Source organism: Mobula birostris, chromosome 8 (assembly GCF_030028105.1).
Source record: "Mobula birostris isolate sMobBir1 chromosome 8, sMobBir1.hap1, whole genome shotgun sequence".
Classification (NCBI taxonomy): Eukaryota; Metazoa; Chordata; class Chondrichthyes; order Myliobatiformes; family Myliobatidae; genus Mobula; species Mobula birostris.
The window spans coordinates 111,023,260-111,038,844 of NC_092377.1; the positions used below are offsets into that span (position 1 = coordinate 111,023,260).

A 15,585-nucleotide genomic window follows, 5' to 3' on the forward strand; every position below is an offset into this window, starting at 1 on the left:
TGGGGTATCGCCTGTCCATCACTTCAAACAGTTCAGGGTTCAAAGGGGAGTCGATCTTGACAGTTCTCCTTCCGTTAAACTCTCCCGTTCCTTCATTAACATCTCCAAATGCTGCTCCATTGTTTTCCTTATCTCTCTTTCTCCTGAAGACAGGTGGCAGACCAACTGCTGATCCCACTGGTGTCAGCACAGGACAGCTAACATCTTAATCTATGTGTACTCCCGTCACAATATATTCGTGGGCAAATTATTTCATGCACTGCTGGACTAAAAAAGCGAACTAATAAGGAAATACTTAAACTGGCTGACAAGATTAAAGAAGTTGATAAATATTCTATAGCTCCTAATCAAGAACTTTATAAACAGAGAGTTGAACTTCAAATGGAACATAATCTCTTATTATCATCTTCAATTGAAAGTCAATTAATCAAAATTAAGAGTCAATTTTATATACATGGTGATAAAACTGGGAAACTTTTAGCTAATCAATTGAAATCGGCCTCGGTTAAACGACAGATTCTTAAGATTGGTAAACAAGATGGCACTTTGACAGTTGACCATGACAATTTTAATAAATCCTTTCAAGAATTTTATACCTCCCTTTATCAATCAGAATTTCCTGATGACTCCACTATAATGCATGAATTTTTTAAGAAACTGAATATTCCAAAATTATCATCTAATGAAAGTTCAAAACTAGATGTACCTATTACAGTAGAGGAAATAAAGAATGCTATTTTTTCAATGAACTCAGGTAAAGCACCTGGTCCAGATGGATTTACAGTAGAATTTTTAAAATTTTTCTCAACTACACTAACTCCTTGGCTATGTAGTGTTTTTAGGGATGCGGTTTCAATAGGTAAATTACCACAATCCTTCTATTGAGCTTCTGTTTCCCTAATTCTTAAAAAAGGATAAGGATCCTACTGAATGTGCATCTTATAGACCTATATCTCTGCTGAATGTCGCTTCTAAGATTTTTCTAAAATATTGGCAACGAGATCGGAGAATGTATTACCCCAAATTATTTCTGCTAATCAAACTGGATTTATTAAAAACCGTTACTCTTTTTTAGATATTAGGAGATTAATGAATATTGTTTATACGCCTTCACCCAAAATTCCAGAATGTGTCATTTCATTGCATGCTGAAAAAGCTTTTGATAGAGTTGAATGGATGTATTTATTCAATACCCTTGAGAAATTTAATTTTAGTCCAATACTCATTTCCTGGATTAAACTGATATATTTTACCCCTTTGACCTCGGTATTTACTAACAATCAAAGATCCCCTTTTTTTCATTTATTCCGTGGTACTAGGCAGGGTTGCCCTCTTAGTCCATTATTATTTGATATTGCTTTGGAACCGCTAGCTATTGCCATTCGTGACTCCCCTAATATATTTGGTATTACCTGTGGAAATGAGACTCATAAATTATCCCTATATGCAGATGATCTACTATTATACATTTCTAACCCAGGAAAATCTATTTCGGCAGTATTAACTTTGCTTGCTCAGTTTAGTAGTTTTTCTGGTTATAAACTGAACCTCAGTAAGAGTGAACTCCTTCCATTAAATATGCAGGTTCCCTTTTATAGAAACTGTCCATTTAGCGTGATTACTGATTATTTTTACTTATTTGGGAGTTAAAATTACTAAGAGACATAAGGATCTATTCAATTTCAACCTTTTGCCATTAATTAATCAGGTTAAACAACTGATTACTAAATGGTACCCTTTGTCTCTATCATTGATTGGCCGTATTAATGCTTTTAAAATGATTATTTCACCCAAATTTTTATATTTATTTCAAGCGATACCGATTTTCATTCCTAAATCTTTTTTTGATATTATTGACTCTAAGATTTCCTCTTGTATATGGCAAAATAGAAATCCCAGATTAAGTAAGAAATACTTAGAGAAATCTAAGAAAGAGGGCGGTTTGGCATTGCCTGTCCTAAGATTTTACTACTGGACAATTAATATCCGATACTTAATATTTTGGACACAAGATTGAAATATAATTCCAAGTCCACATTGCGTAAACCTTGAAGGCCATTCTGTACAAGGGTTTTCTTTAGCTTCCATTTTAGGAACTTCACTGCCTTTTGCACTATCTAAATTGAATAAACAAATTTTCAACTCTATAGTTAAACATACATTGCGAATATGGTTTCAATTTCGTAAATTTTTTGGCTTGGATGAATTTATGTTATCAAGCCCTATTATATCTAATTTCTTTTTCCAACCCTCGGTAATGGACCAAGCCTTTTTGATATGGAAAACGAAAGGTATAATATGTTTTCGTGATCTATTTCTGGATAACTGCTTTATGTCTTTTGAGCAGTTATCTGAGAAATTTGATTTGCCTGGATCCCATTTTTTTAGATACATACAAATAAGAAGTTTTTTAAATACTACGTTGCCTACTTTTCCGACTTCAAACCCTTCTGGCATTTTTGATAAAATTTTAGGTTTTAATCCTTTGCAGAAGGGATTAATAGCAATAATTTATGATATAATTATGAAATTACAGACAGATATATCTGATAAAATTAAAAATGAATGGGAAAGGAAACTTCAACTTTCCCTTCCTATAGAGAAATGGGATAAAATTTTTCAATTAGTTAGTACTTCTATATGTGCCAAACATACTTTAATACAATTTAAAGTAGTACACAGAGCTCATATGTCCAAAGATAAACTAGCTCGTTTTTATTCCCATATAAACCCTATTTGTGATAGATGTCACTCTGAAGTGGCTCCTTTAACTCATATGTTTTGGTCCTGTCCTCTTTTGGAAAAATATTGGAAAGACATTTTTGATATTATGTCAACAGTTCTATGCTTTGATTTAAAGCCCCATCCTATTACGGTAATCTTTGGATTGCCAATGGTAGAACATAGATCTTCAGCCTCTCGAATGATATCTTTTGTTACTTTAATGGCGAGAAGATCTATTTTGTTGAACTGGAAGGAAACTAATCCTCCAACTACATTCCAATGGTTTTCTCAAACCGTATTAAGTTTAAATTTAGAAAAAAATTAGAAGTGATATTTTTGACCCTTCGGTTAAATTTGAAGATACTTGGAAACCTTTTATGCAACATTTTCATATGATGTAATCTGACCTTTCCGAATCTTTTTTCTCAAATTATAAGATGAGAGGAGCGGAGTTAACGACATTATTGATCGTGTTTGATACCAGCTGTTGGTCTAGCCCTGGTTTGCCTTTTTTTTGGGGGGGGGGGTTCTCTTTTTCTTTTGGGGTTTTTTTTGTTTATATATTTTTTTTTCTTTTTATTTCTTTGTTAATGTTTAATCTCATTATGAGTTTCGAAGTCTTTTATTTCTGTGTTACTTAAAATTTATTTTATATATGCTGATGAACATTTTTCCAATCTCTTTGTACCAACTTTGTTATTGAGTTTATAATTTTGAAAAACTAATAAAAAGGTTTAAAAAGAAAGAAAGAATAATGATGTGTATTATCTGTAACTCATTAAATTACCTTATACAGGCTCCCCTCCCTAAGAATTCACCAAAACTAGCAGTAAGTCTGTCTCAAGCTCATACGAGCTATCCAGCTCAGGTACCATCCAGCTCTTTGGTTGGAATAATAGCTGGTGCCTTTGGCTTGTCCAGGAGTCTGCTGACAGGCACATGCTCACGTTGTGATGCAGGGGTATGGTAGTGGAATCATCCAGGTCTCGGTGGGCCAGTTTAAGGCCTACTGCGGAAGTACATTCAGGTTTACCCTTCTTATCTACGATAAAATTCTTTTCGCTGTTCAAAAACACGGAAATGGTGAAGTTGCTCACGCAGACCACTGGACCTTGAGTGATGTGCCATAGTGTGATGCAATTTAACACTGAGATCCTGGGCCATTGCAGCCCAGAGGGCTGACATAATTGGGGATAGTGGTTGGAAGAAATATCGGTTGGGATGCTGAATCGAGCGACCCAGGTGTTCATGAACGCCCAAGCCACGTCTGCAAATGTCGTCGACACTAGAGGGACAACCTCTGACCACCTAGTAGTACAGTCCATCATGGTAAGGATATGCATGAAACTGCATGGGAATGGGTAGAGAGAGGAGAGGACCAACCAGGTCCAAATTGACGTGGTTAAGCTATCTCTGAGACTTCGAAAGGTGCTTATGGTGCCCAAACATGAAAGTTAATTTTAACCTGCTGACACACAACACAGGCTGCACTCCAGTACGACTCATCCTTCCTGAGGCCATACCATGCAAACTTTAAAGCAGCAGGTTTTTGTGAAGCCTTCCCGCCTGTACGGGAGAGGCCATGAGTGGCTTTAAAAGCAGCACTCCTAGTTAGCAGGCACTATGGGGCAAGGTTGACTAGTTGAGACATCGAGCAGGAGATAAACTCCTGCATCCCTGAACTTGATGTCCGCCAGCTGCAGACCCAGGTCTGGACCTTTGGGTTGGTAGCTTGGTCACTCGTCATTGCTGACATTGTCAACCCTTATTGGTATGGCATCAATGGCAGTCTGTGAGGGGCAATCAGCCACAGCATTATTTTCCCCTTCTATATGCTGTACCTTAGTCATGCATTCTAAAGCGTAAGCCAGGTGGCATTGCCGCCATGCAGACTAAGGACCTGATGCTTTGGCTGTTGCGTGCACGAGGGGTTTGTGGCCACTGAATGCTGTGAAATTCCACTAGAAAATGAAAATGGTGGCTGCCCATATGGAGGTCGAGAACTTCGTAGTCAAACATGCTGTACTTCCTCTTGGGGGCAGAGCTGCCGGCTAAAGAGGGCAAGCGGCTAGCATATACATTAAACCAGCTGTTTAGGCATAGCACTTTGAGTGTAGTCTGAGGCATCAGTGGTAATGGCTATAGGCGCATTGGGGAGCATTTGTGCTAGTAGGGTCACATTCGAAAGGGTTTGCTTGTTGTCAGATGTTCTGGTCATATCTGCTGACCACTCAAGCATGTGATTTAGGGACACTGCCATTAAGGGAGCTACAAGGGGAGCATTAGTTCAGCAGCTTGTGAAATGAAATGATAATCGATATTCACTGCACCTAAAATTTCTTGCAGTGCTTTGGCAGTGGCAAGTCCACATTAGCAGCTACTTTTGACAGCGGTGTGTCATAACTTCTGCAGAAATGCAGTAGCCAAGTAAGTCAACAGTGAACCACCCAAAGTGGCATTTAGCAGGGTTTACAATTGGCCATGTTGGCTTAAGTGCGTGAAAAATAAGTAGAGATGTGATAAGTTTTCCGTTTTGGATGTGCTAGTGACAAGTATGTCGTCCAGGTAAACAAAGAGAATCCAAGTCTTTTAACACAGTGTCCATTAGTCTGTGCTGCATTTTTCAGCCCAAACAACATGCACAGAAACTCAAATTGGCCAAACGGGGTTATAACGGCAGTTTTGAAAGCTCCCTCAGTCAGGGGCTTTCAACAGGTGCTTGTGTGTGCTAAGTCCACTTCAGAAAAAAGTCACTCTGGCGAAACGTGCTGAAAAGTCTTGAATGTGTGGGACAGGGTAACAATCAGGGGTGACGGAGGCGGCGGTAATTGCTGCATGGGTGGCAACCACTATCAGGATTAAGGACGATGTGAAAGGGTGATGCCCAAGAGCTATTTGACCTGCGTGCAATGCCAAGCATTTCCATATTGGCAAACTCAGCCTTCGTGCTGGCAAACATTTCTTGAGTCCAGTCTATGCACACGGACGTGGACCAGCAAGTTGGTTGTGGAAATATTGTGCTCAACACCAGGCCTTGTGACTGTTGGAAAGTGTGGGTTTGGAGAGATTTGGGAATTCGCCCAGCAGAATTCACACATGGTAGTGCATGCACTAGACTGAGTCATTGTGGAGTACAGGGTAATGACCCAAAGTCCTTTGTGTGCAGAAGCAGGTAGTTCTTCAGAACTACCTTTGGCACACAGGAGATCTGCACTGAGCAGAGGACTAACAACACTAGACAAGACAAAGTCCCATGTGTAGCGTCGTCCACTAAAGCAGAGCATCTAGCATTGTGTCCCATAAGTCCAGATCCTGTTGCTGTTGGCGGCCTCCAGCGAGGATGCGTTGCTCTCTCTTATAATCAATGGACAATGCTGGCAACACCCAATTGAGCATTCGTTTCACACACACAAGAAGCATCACCCTGATAGGGTGTCTGTAATGAACAATAGGCAACCCTGGCAATTGGAACCCACAGTGTTCAAAGACCTTTGATGTCGTGATGCGCTGGCACTGTCAAAGCTGCATGGCTGTCAGCACTTGCTGGCGTTCGTGCCAAAGCGTTTGTGGTAAAAACATAGGCCCGGCATTGACTGGTTCGGAGCTGTGGGGCATGAGTTTGCTGGAGGTTCTGCTGGCAGGGCTTATTGAGACAAGGAAAGGAGGAATAAATGAAGCACCTCAGTCTACACCGGTCAGACAATCAGCCATTTCAGCAAGTTCAATATAGTCCTTTATGGGTATATTAGCAAGGGCTGTATGTATGTCAAAGGTCAAAGGTTCAAAGATCCAATTTAATGTCAGAGAAATGTATACAATATACATTCTGAAATACTTGAGCAGGCATTTGTTTAAAAACAAAACAAGGATGGTGATTGCCCAGAAGACATAACATGTCCATTAGTTCTGAAGGCTGAGCATCACCCAGATTGGGCAAAGAGAGTAACTGTTTAGCATGCTCAGACAGTCCAAAAGTCTGTAATGAGTGAGTTTTTAGAATGACTTATTTATCACATGCAGGCAGGTCTTCTAGTAGACTCACCACTCTGGCTGTAGTGGAACTTAGCAATGCTATGGTGAGATAAAATTGTCTGCAGTGATTCCTCGCAGCACAAACTGGACTTCTGTCTATGCAACCCACACTGTTGCTGCTCCCAAAACTCCAGCAGCTTCAAAGCAACTGTGATTGACATGTCATTGAGTAACTCCGGAATAACCTTATAGCTGCAGGATCACCATTGTAGGAGTTTGTGAATAAAACATGCAAGTGTTGTTTTGTGTGCTTATCAAAAGCCATAGCCTTTCCATTGTGAACAAGACAAATGCTTTGCCTTGCACTGACTGTATTACGTCAGATGCAGTCTTTTCAAATGATCACAACTGGATGACGATGTTTGCGAATTATGTAGAACAGTTTCTACTGTGAATAATACATGTCATCTGTCACCCATTACATTAATTCTACTATAGTATCAGGGCAGTCAACTATAAGAAACACTTTGAAGATTGTTTTCAGAGGGTTGTTGAAATGAGCGCCTTTGACACCATTGTACAGCAGCTTATTTGGTTTAGACCTGCCATTCCTAGCCAACAAAAAGTCTAAATTGTCATATATCAATAAGGGAAATAAAATTAAGGCTTCAGAGGCAGATGATAATCCAGCTGAAGTTCCAAAACTCCGAAGAATTTTGATCATGAATCCAAAATTTTGTCACCCGCATCAGGATAGAGAACATACTGGGAGCGTCAGATGCTGTAATCGTAATGATCTTTGAAATGGCAAGTTTGATGGCAACTACAGAGGAGATTCTTTGCTATCTGCCCCAGGGAAAATCATCACTGAGATCCTCCTTGACCATCTACACCCTAATGGCTGGACATCTGCTCTCTCAATTACAATGTGGACTTTTGTTCATCTTTAGGCATAGATCTATGAAAAATGTATTAAGTCCTTTTCTGACCTCCTGATTGCTTTTGACACCATTCCCAGTAGGCAATGTGAGGGGAACACTTATTTGCTGTCTATAAGAGTTCTTCTGTCCCTCAGAAGAATGGACATATCGGAATGGGATATTCATCCCATGATGGAATGGAATGTCCATCCATGGTCTCTTCCACTGTCGGGATAAAGCCACATTTAAGTTGAAGGAACAACACCTTATTTTCCGTTTGGTAACCTCCAACCTGATGGCATGAACATTGATTTTTCAAACTTCCAGTAATGCCACCCACCCTTCTTTCACCATCTCCCATCCCCTTGTCCCTCTTTGATATTATATCTTTGCTCACCCATTGCCAATTAAAAAGGGTTGGCCACTGAGAGATCCCATTTGTTCTGATGGAGCGCAGACGCTCAGTGAAGTGGTCTCCCAATCTACGTTTGTCTCACCCCTCCCCCATTTTTCAGTCTACTCCTCAGCTTTTTTTCTCCAGTCCTGCTGAAGGGTTTCTGTCTGAAACGTCGATTGTACTTCTTTTTTCCTTAGGTGCTGACTGGCCTGCTGAGTTCCTCCAGCATTTCGTGTGTGTAGCAGCAGCTTTGAGTGTCCTATGACACGGACCCCAAGATCTCTCTGATCCTCCTTACTACCGTTAATATTGTATTGTCTCCAAATTTGACTTGCCAAAATGAACCACTTAACACTTACCTGGGTTGAACTCCATCAGCCACTTCTCAGGCCAGTTCTGCATCCTATCAATGTCCCGCTGTAACTCTGATAGCCCACCAGATTATCCACCACACCTCCAACCTTTGTGTCATCAGCAAACTTACTAACCCACCCTTCTATGTCTTCATTCAGGTCATTTATAAAATTCACAAAGAGGAGGGATTCCAGAACACATCTCCATGTAGAATATGAACCATTTACAAATCACCCTTTGCTTTCTGTGGGCAAACCAATTCTGGATCCACAAAACAAGGTCTCCTTGGATCCCATGCCTCCTTACTTTCTGAATGAGCCTTGCATGGGGAACCTTATCAAATGCCTTACATTACATCCACTGCTCTACCTTCATCAATGTGTTTTATTACACCCTCAAATAATTCAATCAGACTCGTAAGGCATGACCTGTCCTTGACAAAGCCAAGCTGACTATCCCTAATCAGATTGTTTCTCCAAATGCTCATAAATCCTCCCTCTCAGGATCTTCTCCAACAACTTGCCCACCACTGAAGTAAGACTCACTGGTCTATAATTTCCTGGGTTATCTCTACTCCCTCTCTTGAACAAGGGAACAACATTTGCAGCCCTCCAATCATCCAGGGCTTCTCCTGTCCCTGTTGATAATGCAAAGATCATTGCCAGAGGCTCAGCAATCTCCTCCCTCACTTCCCACAGTAGCCTGGGGTATATCTTGTCCAGTCCTGGCGACTTATCTAACTTAATGCTTTTCAAAAGCTTTAGCACATCCTTTTTTTTTTTTAAAAAGTCTATATGCTCAAGTGTTTCAGTCCACTGCAAGTCATCCCCACAATTGCCAAGGTTCTTTTCCCTGGTGAATACTGAAACAAAGTATTAAGTGCTTCAGCTACATCCTCTGACTCCATGTACACGTATCCATTATCGCACCTGATTGGTCCTATTCTCTCTCAGTTCATCCTCTTGCTGCTTACATACTTGTACCTCAATGGCACATACCTATGCAGAATGCTATGCAAATGTTCCCTGAATGTTTGCCACATTTCTCCCATACATTTTCCTGAGAACACTTGCTCCCAATTGATGTTCCGAGTTCCTCCCTAACAGCGTCATATTTCCTCTACCACAGTTAAATGTTTTCCCAAATGCTCCACGCCTATCTCTTTCCCGCGCTATGGTAAAGGAGATAGAGTTGTGATCACTAGTTCTGACACCTAGCCAGGTTTACTTCCCAATACCAGATCAGGTACGCCTCTCCTCCAGTTGGCTTATCTACATATTGCATCAGGAAACCTTCTTGAACATGCCTAACAAACTCCACCCCATCAAAACCACTTGCTCTTGGAAGATGCCAGTCACTATTAGGAAAGCTAAATTCTCTCATCACAACAACCCTATTATTATTGCACCATTCTAGAATCCGCCTCCCTATCTGCTCTTCAATATCCCTGTTACTATGGTGGGGGGGGGGGAGGTCGATATAAAAAAAAACAACCAATAGAGTTATTGCCCCCTTCCTGTTTTTGATTTCCACCCACATTGACTCAGTTAGATAATTCCTCCATGACTTCCTCCTTTTCTGCAGCCCTGACACTATCCCTGGTTAGCAATGCCACACCCCCACCTCTTTTGCCCCCCTCCCTGTCCTTTTTGAAACATCTATAGTCTGGCACACTCACCAGCAATTTCTGCCTTTGAGACATCCAAGTCTCTGTTTGAGCCCTTTGCAATTATCTGGTTTTCTTCATTAATTGCTTATAAAATGTGGCCTGATCTTCATCTAAGTCACAATAACAGACAAACACAATGTGCTAAACCAATAACACACACAAACAATTGTACTACTTTTCGTCAATACTGGGTGCACCATTTAAACAAACAGTCTAGGTTCAAAAAAGGTATGTGAACCTGTGGGATGATGCCTTCTGCAAAAGCTATTTGGGGCCGGGCGTTCCAGTCAATGAGATGAATTGGAGGTGGGGGTTGTAGAAGTGTCCTCCCTTATAAAAAAAAAAGACATACAAAGTCAGGTTACTGGCAGAGCCTGCTTTTCTCAAGAAAGATCTGTTTATGTGCACCATGCCTCGATCAAAACAACTTTCAGAAGACCTTAGAAGAATTGTAGAGATGCATGAAGCTGGGAAAGGCTACAAAGGCATTTCTAAAGAACTCAGTGTTCTTCAGTCCACAGTAAGAGAAATTGTCTGCAAATGGTGAAAATTCAGTACTGTTGCTGCTCTCCCTAGGAGTGGACATCCTGCAAAGATCACACTAGGAGCACAACATACAATACTGAAGGAGGTGAAAAAGAACCCAAGGGTAACAACAAGAGACCTGCAAAAATTTCTAGAACTTGCTAAAGTCCCTGTTCATGTGTCCACTATAAGAAAACCACTGAACAACAATGGTGGGAACACTATGGAGTAAACCACTGCTCTTCAACAAAAGTATCTCAGGTTTGCAAAAGACCAACTGGATGTTCTACAGCGCTTCTTAGTCAATGTTCTGTGGACAATTTAGATTTAGATTATGAAGACACGCACTCCTCTTTAATTGTCATTTAGTAATATATGAATTAAGAAATGATACAATATTTCCTTCGGTGTGATATCACAAAACAACAGGACAGACCAAGACTGAAAAAGACTAACAAAACCACATAACTATAACACATGGAGACAGAGGTTGAACTTTGTGGCAGAAATGCACACCACTACCTTTGAATGAAAAAGGGCACTGCACCCCAACACCAAAACCTCATCCCAGTCATGGTATAGTGGAATGACCATCATGGTTTTGGGCTACTTTGCTGCCCCAGGGCCTGGACAGCTTACAATCATTGAGGAAACAATGAATTCAAAATTGTATTAAAACATTTTAAAGGAGGATGTCAGGGTAGCGGTCTGTCACCTAAAGCTTAATTGAAGTTGGATGATACAACAAGGCAATGGTCTGAAACATGAGTAAAACAACAACAGACTGGTTTAAAAATAAGAAAATTTGTGTTTTGAAATGGCCAAGTCAGAGTCCAGACCTTAATCCAATAGAGATGCTGTGGCATGACCTGAAGAGGGGTGTTCATGCAAGGTATCCCAGAAATACTGATGAACTGAAACAGCTTTGTATGGAGGAATGGTCTAAAATTCCTCATCACCATTGTGGAAGTCTGATCAGCAGTTACAATTGACGTTTGATGGAGGTTGTTGCTGCTAAAGGAGGGGCTACCAGTTATTAAATACAAGGGTTCCCATACATTTTCCAGCCTGAACTGTAAAAGATTAAAAATGTGTTCAATAAAGACAGGAAAAGTACAATTGTTCGTGTCATTAGTTTAGGCAGATTATGTTAGTCTATTATTGTGACTTAGATGAAGATCAAATTACATTTTGAGTAATTAATGCGGAAAACCAAGTAGTTGCAAAGCGTTCAGAATTTTTTAAATTCCATTTGTATCTTGTGCCTCTGTTCCTACTTACCCTTTGTACTATTGTGATTTTGTTTTACTTAGGAACATTGTTGCTGGGATTCGTCCCTTACTTTATATTTGCAAACTTCAGCTGATTCATTAAAGTAGCTTGTGATCAGAGTCAGGGTTCTTGTTCCATTCCTTCTGCTCGCTGGATGCAAATTTGTCTCTGTTTTGTTGGGAACTGTAGGGTTCCAGCTGTAAAGAGTTAATATCCAAAATTATTAACCTGACGTTTATTAAAAAAATGCTGGTATTCTGGAACTTGGAGTATTTTTAGTTCTTATTTCATATTTCAAATCTTTGTAATCTTTCCTCTGTAAGAAAGGTGACAGTGCACTGGTTTTGTTTTGTATAAATTGAAGTTTAAAGTTAGCATTTATAAAAGTAGTTGGTATCCAAGGTTTGTGATGTACTTTATTGCTGATCTGTTGTGCTCAAAAGAACCATTCAGTGGAATACAGTCTCATCAATATTGCAATCCTGTTCTGGTTTTAAACTTATTATTGTAGTGACATTAAGAGAAGGCACCCATGCAGCTTGGGGATGAAAGCTGAAATAGTACTATGCTGAAATTTAATATTTGTGTCACATAGACTTGGCTTGTCTATGTCATTGTCGTAGTTTACTAAATTGATTCTCATTCTGTATTGCAGTCACTGGAGTAGTCAGCGTCTGTTGACATGGGATAAACTGCAAGTACATTTGTTGAAACTGAGTTTTATTTTGTTTGCAGAGCGCAAGATATCAATCAAAGTCAAGAGATAACTCTGCCAGCCACAATAGAGTTCAGAGAAAGCTGTAAGTACTATTGTTAGTACTATCTGTTGTTAGTATGCACTGCAGGTTTATGAATATTAAGTAATCTCCATGGTGTTTTACAGCCAATAAACAGGATTTCCAGTTAGCATCATTTATTAATTTTCCAAAAATAAAATTGTTCTATTATTTAAAATTAATAAGTTTTGTGTCAAGTTATAAAAGGTAGTGGAAGTTTTACAATGTCATCTTTGATACAACATGGAACTGTTGCTTCTATGTTGCACATTCTGTTCCTACTTAGATTTGAGGCTTATTCAGTAGTTTGAAAGAATTTTAAAGTTAGGGTGCTACATTTTGGTGAGGTAAACAGAGAATTCGTCTCCCCACCAGGTGGATGTGAAGAATCTTACTCTTTCTATTTTTGAAGTAGTGCGGAGTTCTTCCTTTGTTTTGAGAGTCTCAAAATAACATTTACTTTTCTGGGATTAGCTGTTTGCAAATTGGCTGCATGTTTCCCTGCAGTACAACAATAACTCTTCTAAAGTATGCCTGAGAACTTGTAAAACACTTTTAAATTCAACTTGTGCACCTGGTTAATTATTTGTTTTTTAAAAAAGTACTGTGAAGAAGTTGATCAAATTTGAACTGTTTTTACTGGAGCAGTGGAGGCTGAGGGTGGGACCTAATTGAAGTACAGGATTTTTATAGGCATAGTTATAATAAACAAGCAGTGTTTATTTTCCAAGGGTTGAAGTGGCTGATATTAAAAGGCATGCATTTAAGGCAAGAGGGGCTAAGTTCAAAGGATATACATGGACAAGCTTTACCACTGCAAAAAATAAATATAGATTGCAGTAGGGTATTTAGGAGACTCTTAAATAGGCACAAATGTGCAGAGAATGGGGAGATATGGATGTTATGCAAGTAGAAAGGATTAGTTTAGTTAAGCATTTAATTGCAAGTGTAATTTGACACATTGTGTGCCGAAGGGCCTGTTCTTGTGCTGTACTGTTCTACATTCTAGGTAACAGGTAGATGGTAACTCTGCTTCTTTGTTTTGCAGCTGAAGATGCCTTCCTATCTGCTGTTGTTAATTATACTAATAGTTCCACTATCCACTTCAAACTCTCTCCCACGTATGTATTGTATATGACTTGTCGATATGTCCTGTCCAGTCATTATCGGCCTGATATGAGTCCATCAGAACGTGCACATAAAGTTATTGCAATAGTTAACAAGATGGTTAGCATGATGGAAGGAGTTATTCAGGTGAGTTTTAACATTCATTGATGCTTGAATTAATTTTAAGATCATATTTTGTATAATTTGTTCACCTTTGGGTGATTTGGATTTGTGCGAGTATTGGTATGAACAATACTGAGGACTGAAATGGCTTGTGTAGCTTGACTTGTAATGTTTATTATTAAACATTTAAACATTTTCAAATGGCTTTTCATCAATTGACATTAAAATTGCTAAAGTAAATCTGAGGAATATGCTAAGTTTCTTCTATTGTAGGTGCATTTCATATAAAGTGCTGTAAAAGACATGAATCAAGTTGGGTCTTTATGAAGGCAAGTTATAACATACAGTTGCAAGAAAAAGTTTGTGAACCCTTGGCAATTATCTGTTTTTCTGCATTAATTACTCATAAAATGTGATTTGGGTGAAAGTCACACATAGTTTATGAATAATTAGTGCAGAAAACCAGGTAATTGCAAGGGGTTCACAAACTTTTTCTTGCAACTGTACATCATGTGATGCACCACAAAAGCCAAATAAAAAGTGGCACATGTCCACTATAAAGAAAAATCATGGAGTATTCTGAATTACAGTTAATGGTCAACCAAAGTATTGTTTGAGTGTCAGGTTTCATAAAACACTTTATTTTTAGTATAGTATAGTAATACTTTATTGATCCCAGGGGAAATTGGTTTTCGTTACAGTTGCACCATAAATAATAAATAGTAATAGAACCATAAATAGTTAAATAGTAATATGTAAATTATGCCAGTAAATTATGAAATAAGTCCAGGACCAGCCTATCGGCTCAGGGTGTCCGACCCTCCCAGGGAGGAGTTGTGAAGTTTGATGGCCACAGGCAGGAGTGACTTCCTATGACGCTCTGTGCTGCATCTCGGAGGAATGAGTCTCTGGCTGAATGTACTCCTGTGCCCACCCAGTACATTATGTAGTGGATGGGAGACATTGACCATGATGGCATGCAACTTGGACAGCATCCTTTTTTCGGACACCACCGTGAGAGAGTCCAGTTCCATCCCCACAACATCACTGGCCTTACGAATGAGTTTGTTGATTCTGTTGGTGTCTGCTACCCTCAGCCTGCTGCCCCAGCACACAACAGCAAACATGATCACACTGGCCACCACAGACTCATAGAACATCCTCAGCATCGTCCGGCAGATGTTAAAGGACCTCAGTCTCCTCAGAAAATAGAGACGGCTCTGACCCTTCTTGTAGACAGCCTCAGTGTTCTTTGGCCAGTCCAGTTTATTGTCATTTCGTATCCCCAGGTATTTGTAATCCTCCACCATGTCCACACTGACCCCCTGGATGGAAACAGGAGTCACCGGTACCTTAGCTCTCCTCAGGTCTACCACCAGTTCCTTAGTCTTTTTCACATTAATCTGCAGATAATTCTGCTCACACCATGTGACAAAGTTTCCTACCGTAGCCCTGTATTCAATCTCATCTCAAGAGCATGAGCAACAAACTTTCTGTATTGGTACACAGTATGGCTTCTTCTACCATATATTCATGTTAAATTGCTCTCCTTTCCATTTATTGCCATCTCTCCCATCTATCTGTACTTGCATGTGCTAGCAGATGTATTAATACATTAATGTGTGTTATTGGGCAAGCAAGCCCACAGTGTTCAAAGATACTGGGATTGGAATGAGAGTTAGAAATTTGTCTCAGTTTACTAAGCCCTTTTTACTTTGGAGTGCTCTTAAAAATAGTTCAACAGTG

General features: G+C 39.6%; 1 protein-coding gene across 4 annotated transcripts in view; it reads left to right on the plus strand.

Annotated features, from left to right (window-relative positions):
• The window catches only part of afdna (afadin, adherens junction formation factor a), a 203,092-nt gene that overhangs the window by 99,867 nt on the left and 87,640 nt on the right, over nucleotides 1–15,585 (plus strand). For all 4 annotated transcript variants that reach the window (XM_072265966.1, XM_072265967.1, XM_072265968.1 and 1 more), the window contains exons 13-14: nucleotides 12,569–12,633; nucleotides 13,658–13,863. In XM_072265966.1, coding sequence (XP_072122067.1) covers nucleotides 12,569–12,633; nucleotides 13,658–13,863 — 271 coding nt within the window. The remainder of the gene's footprint in view (nucleotides 1–12,568; nucleotides 12,634–13,657; nucleotides 13,864–15,585) is intronic.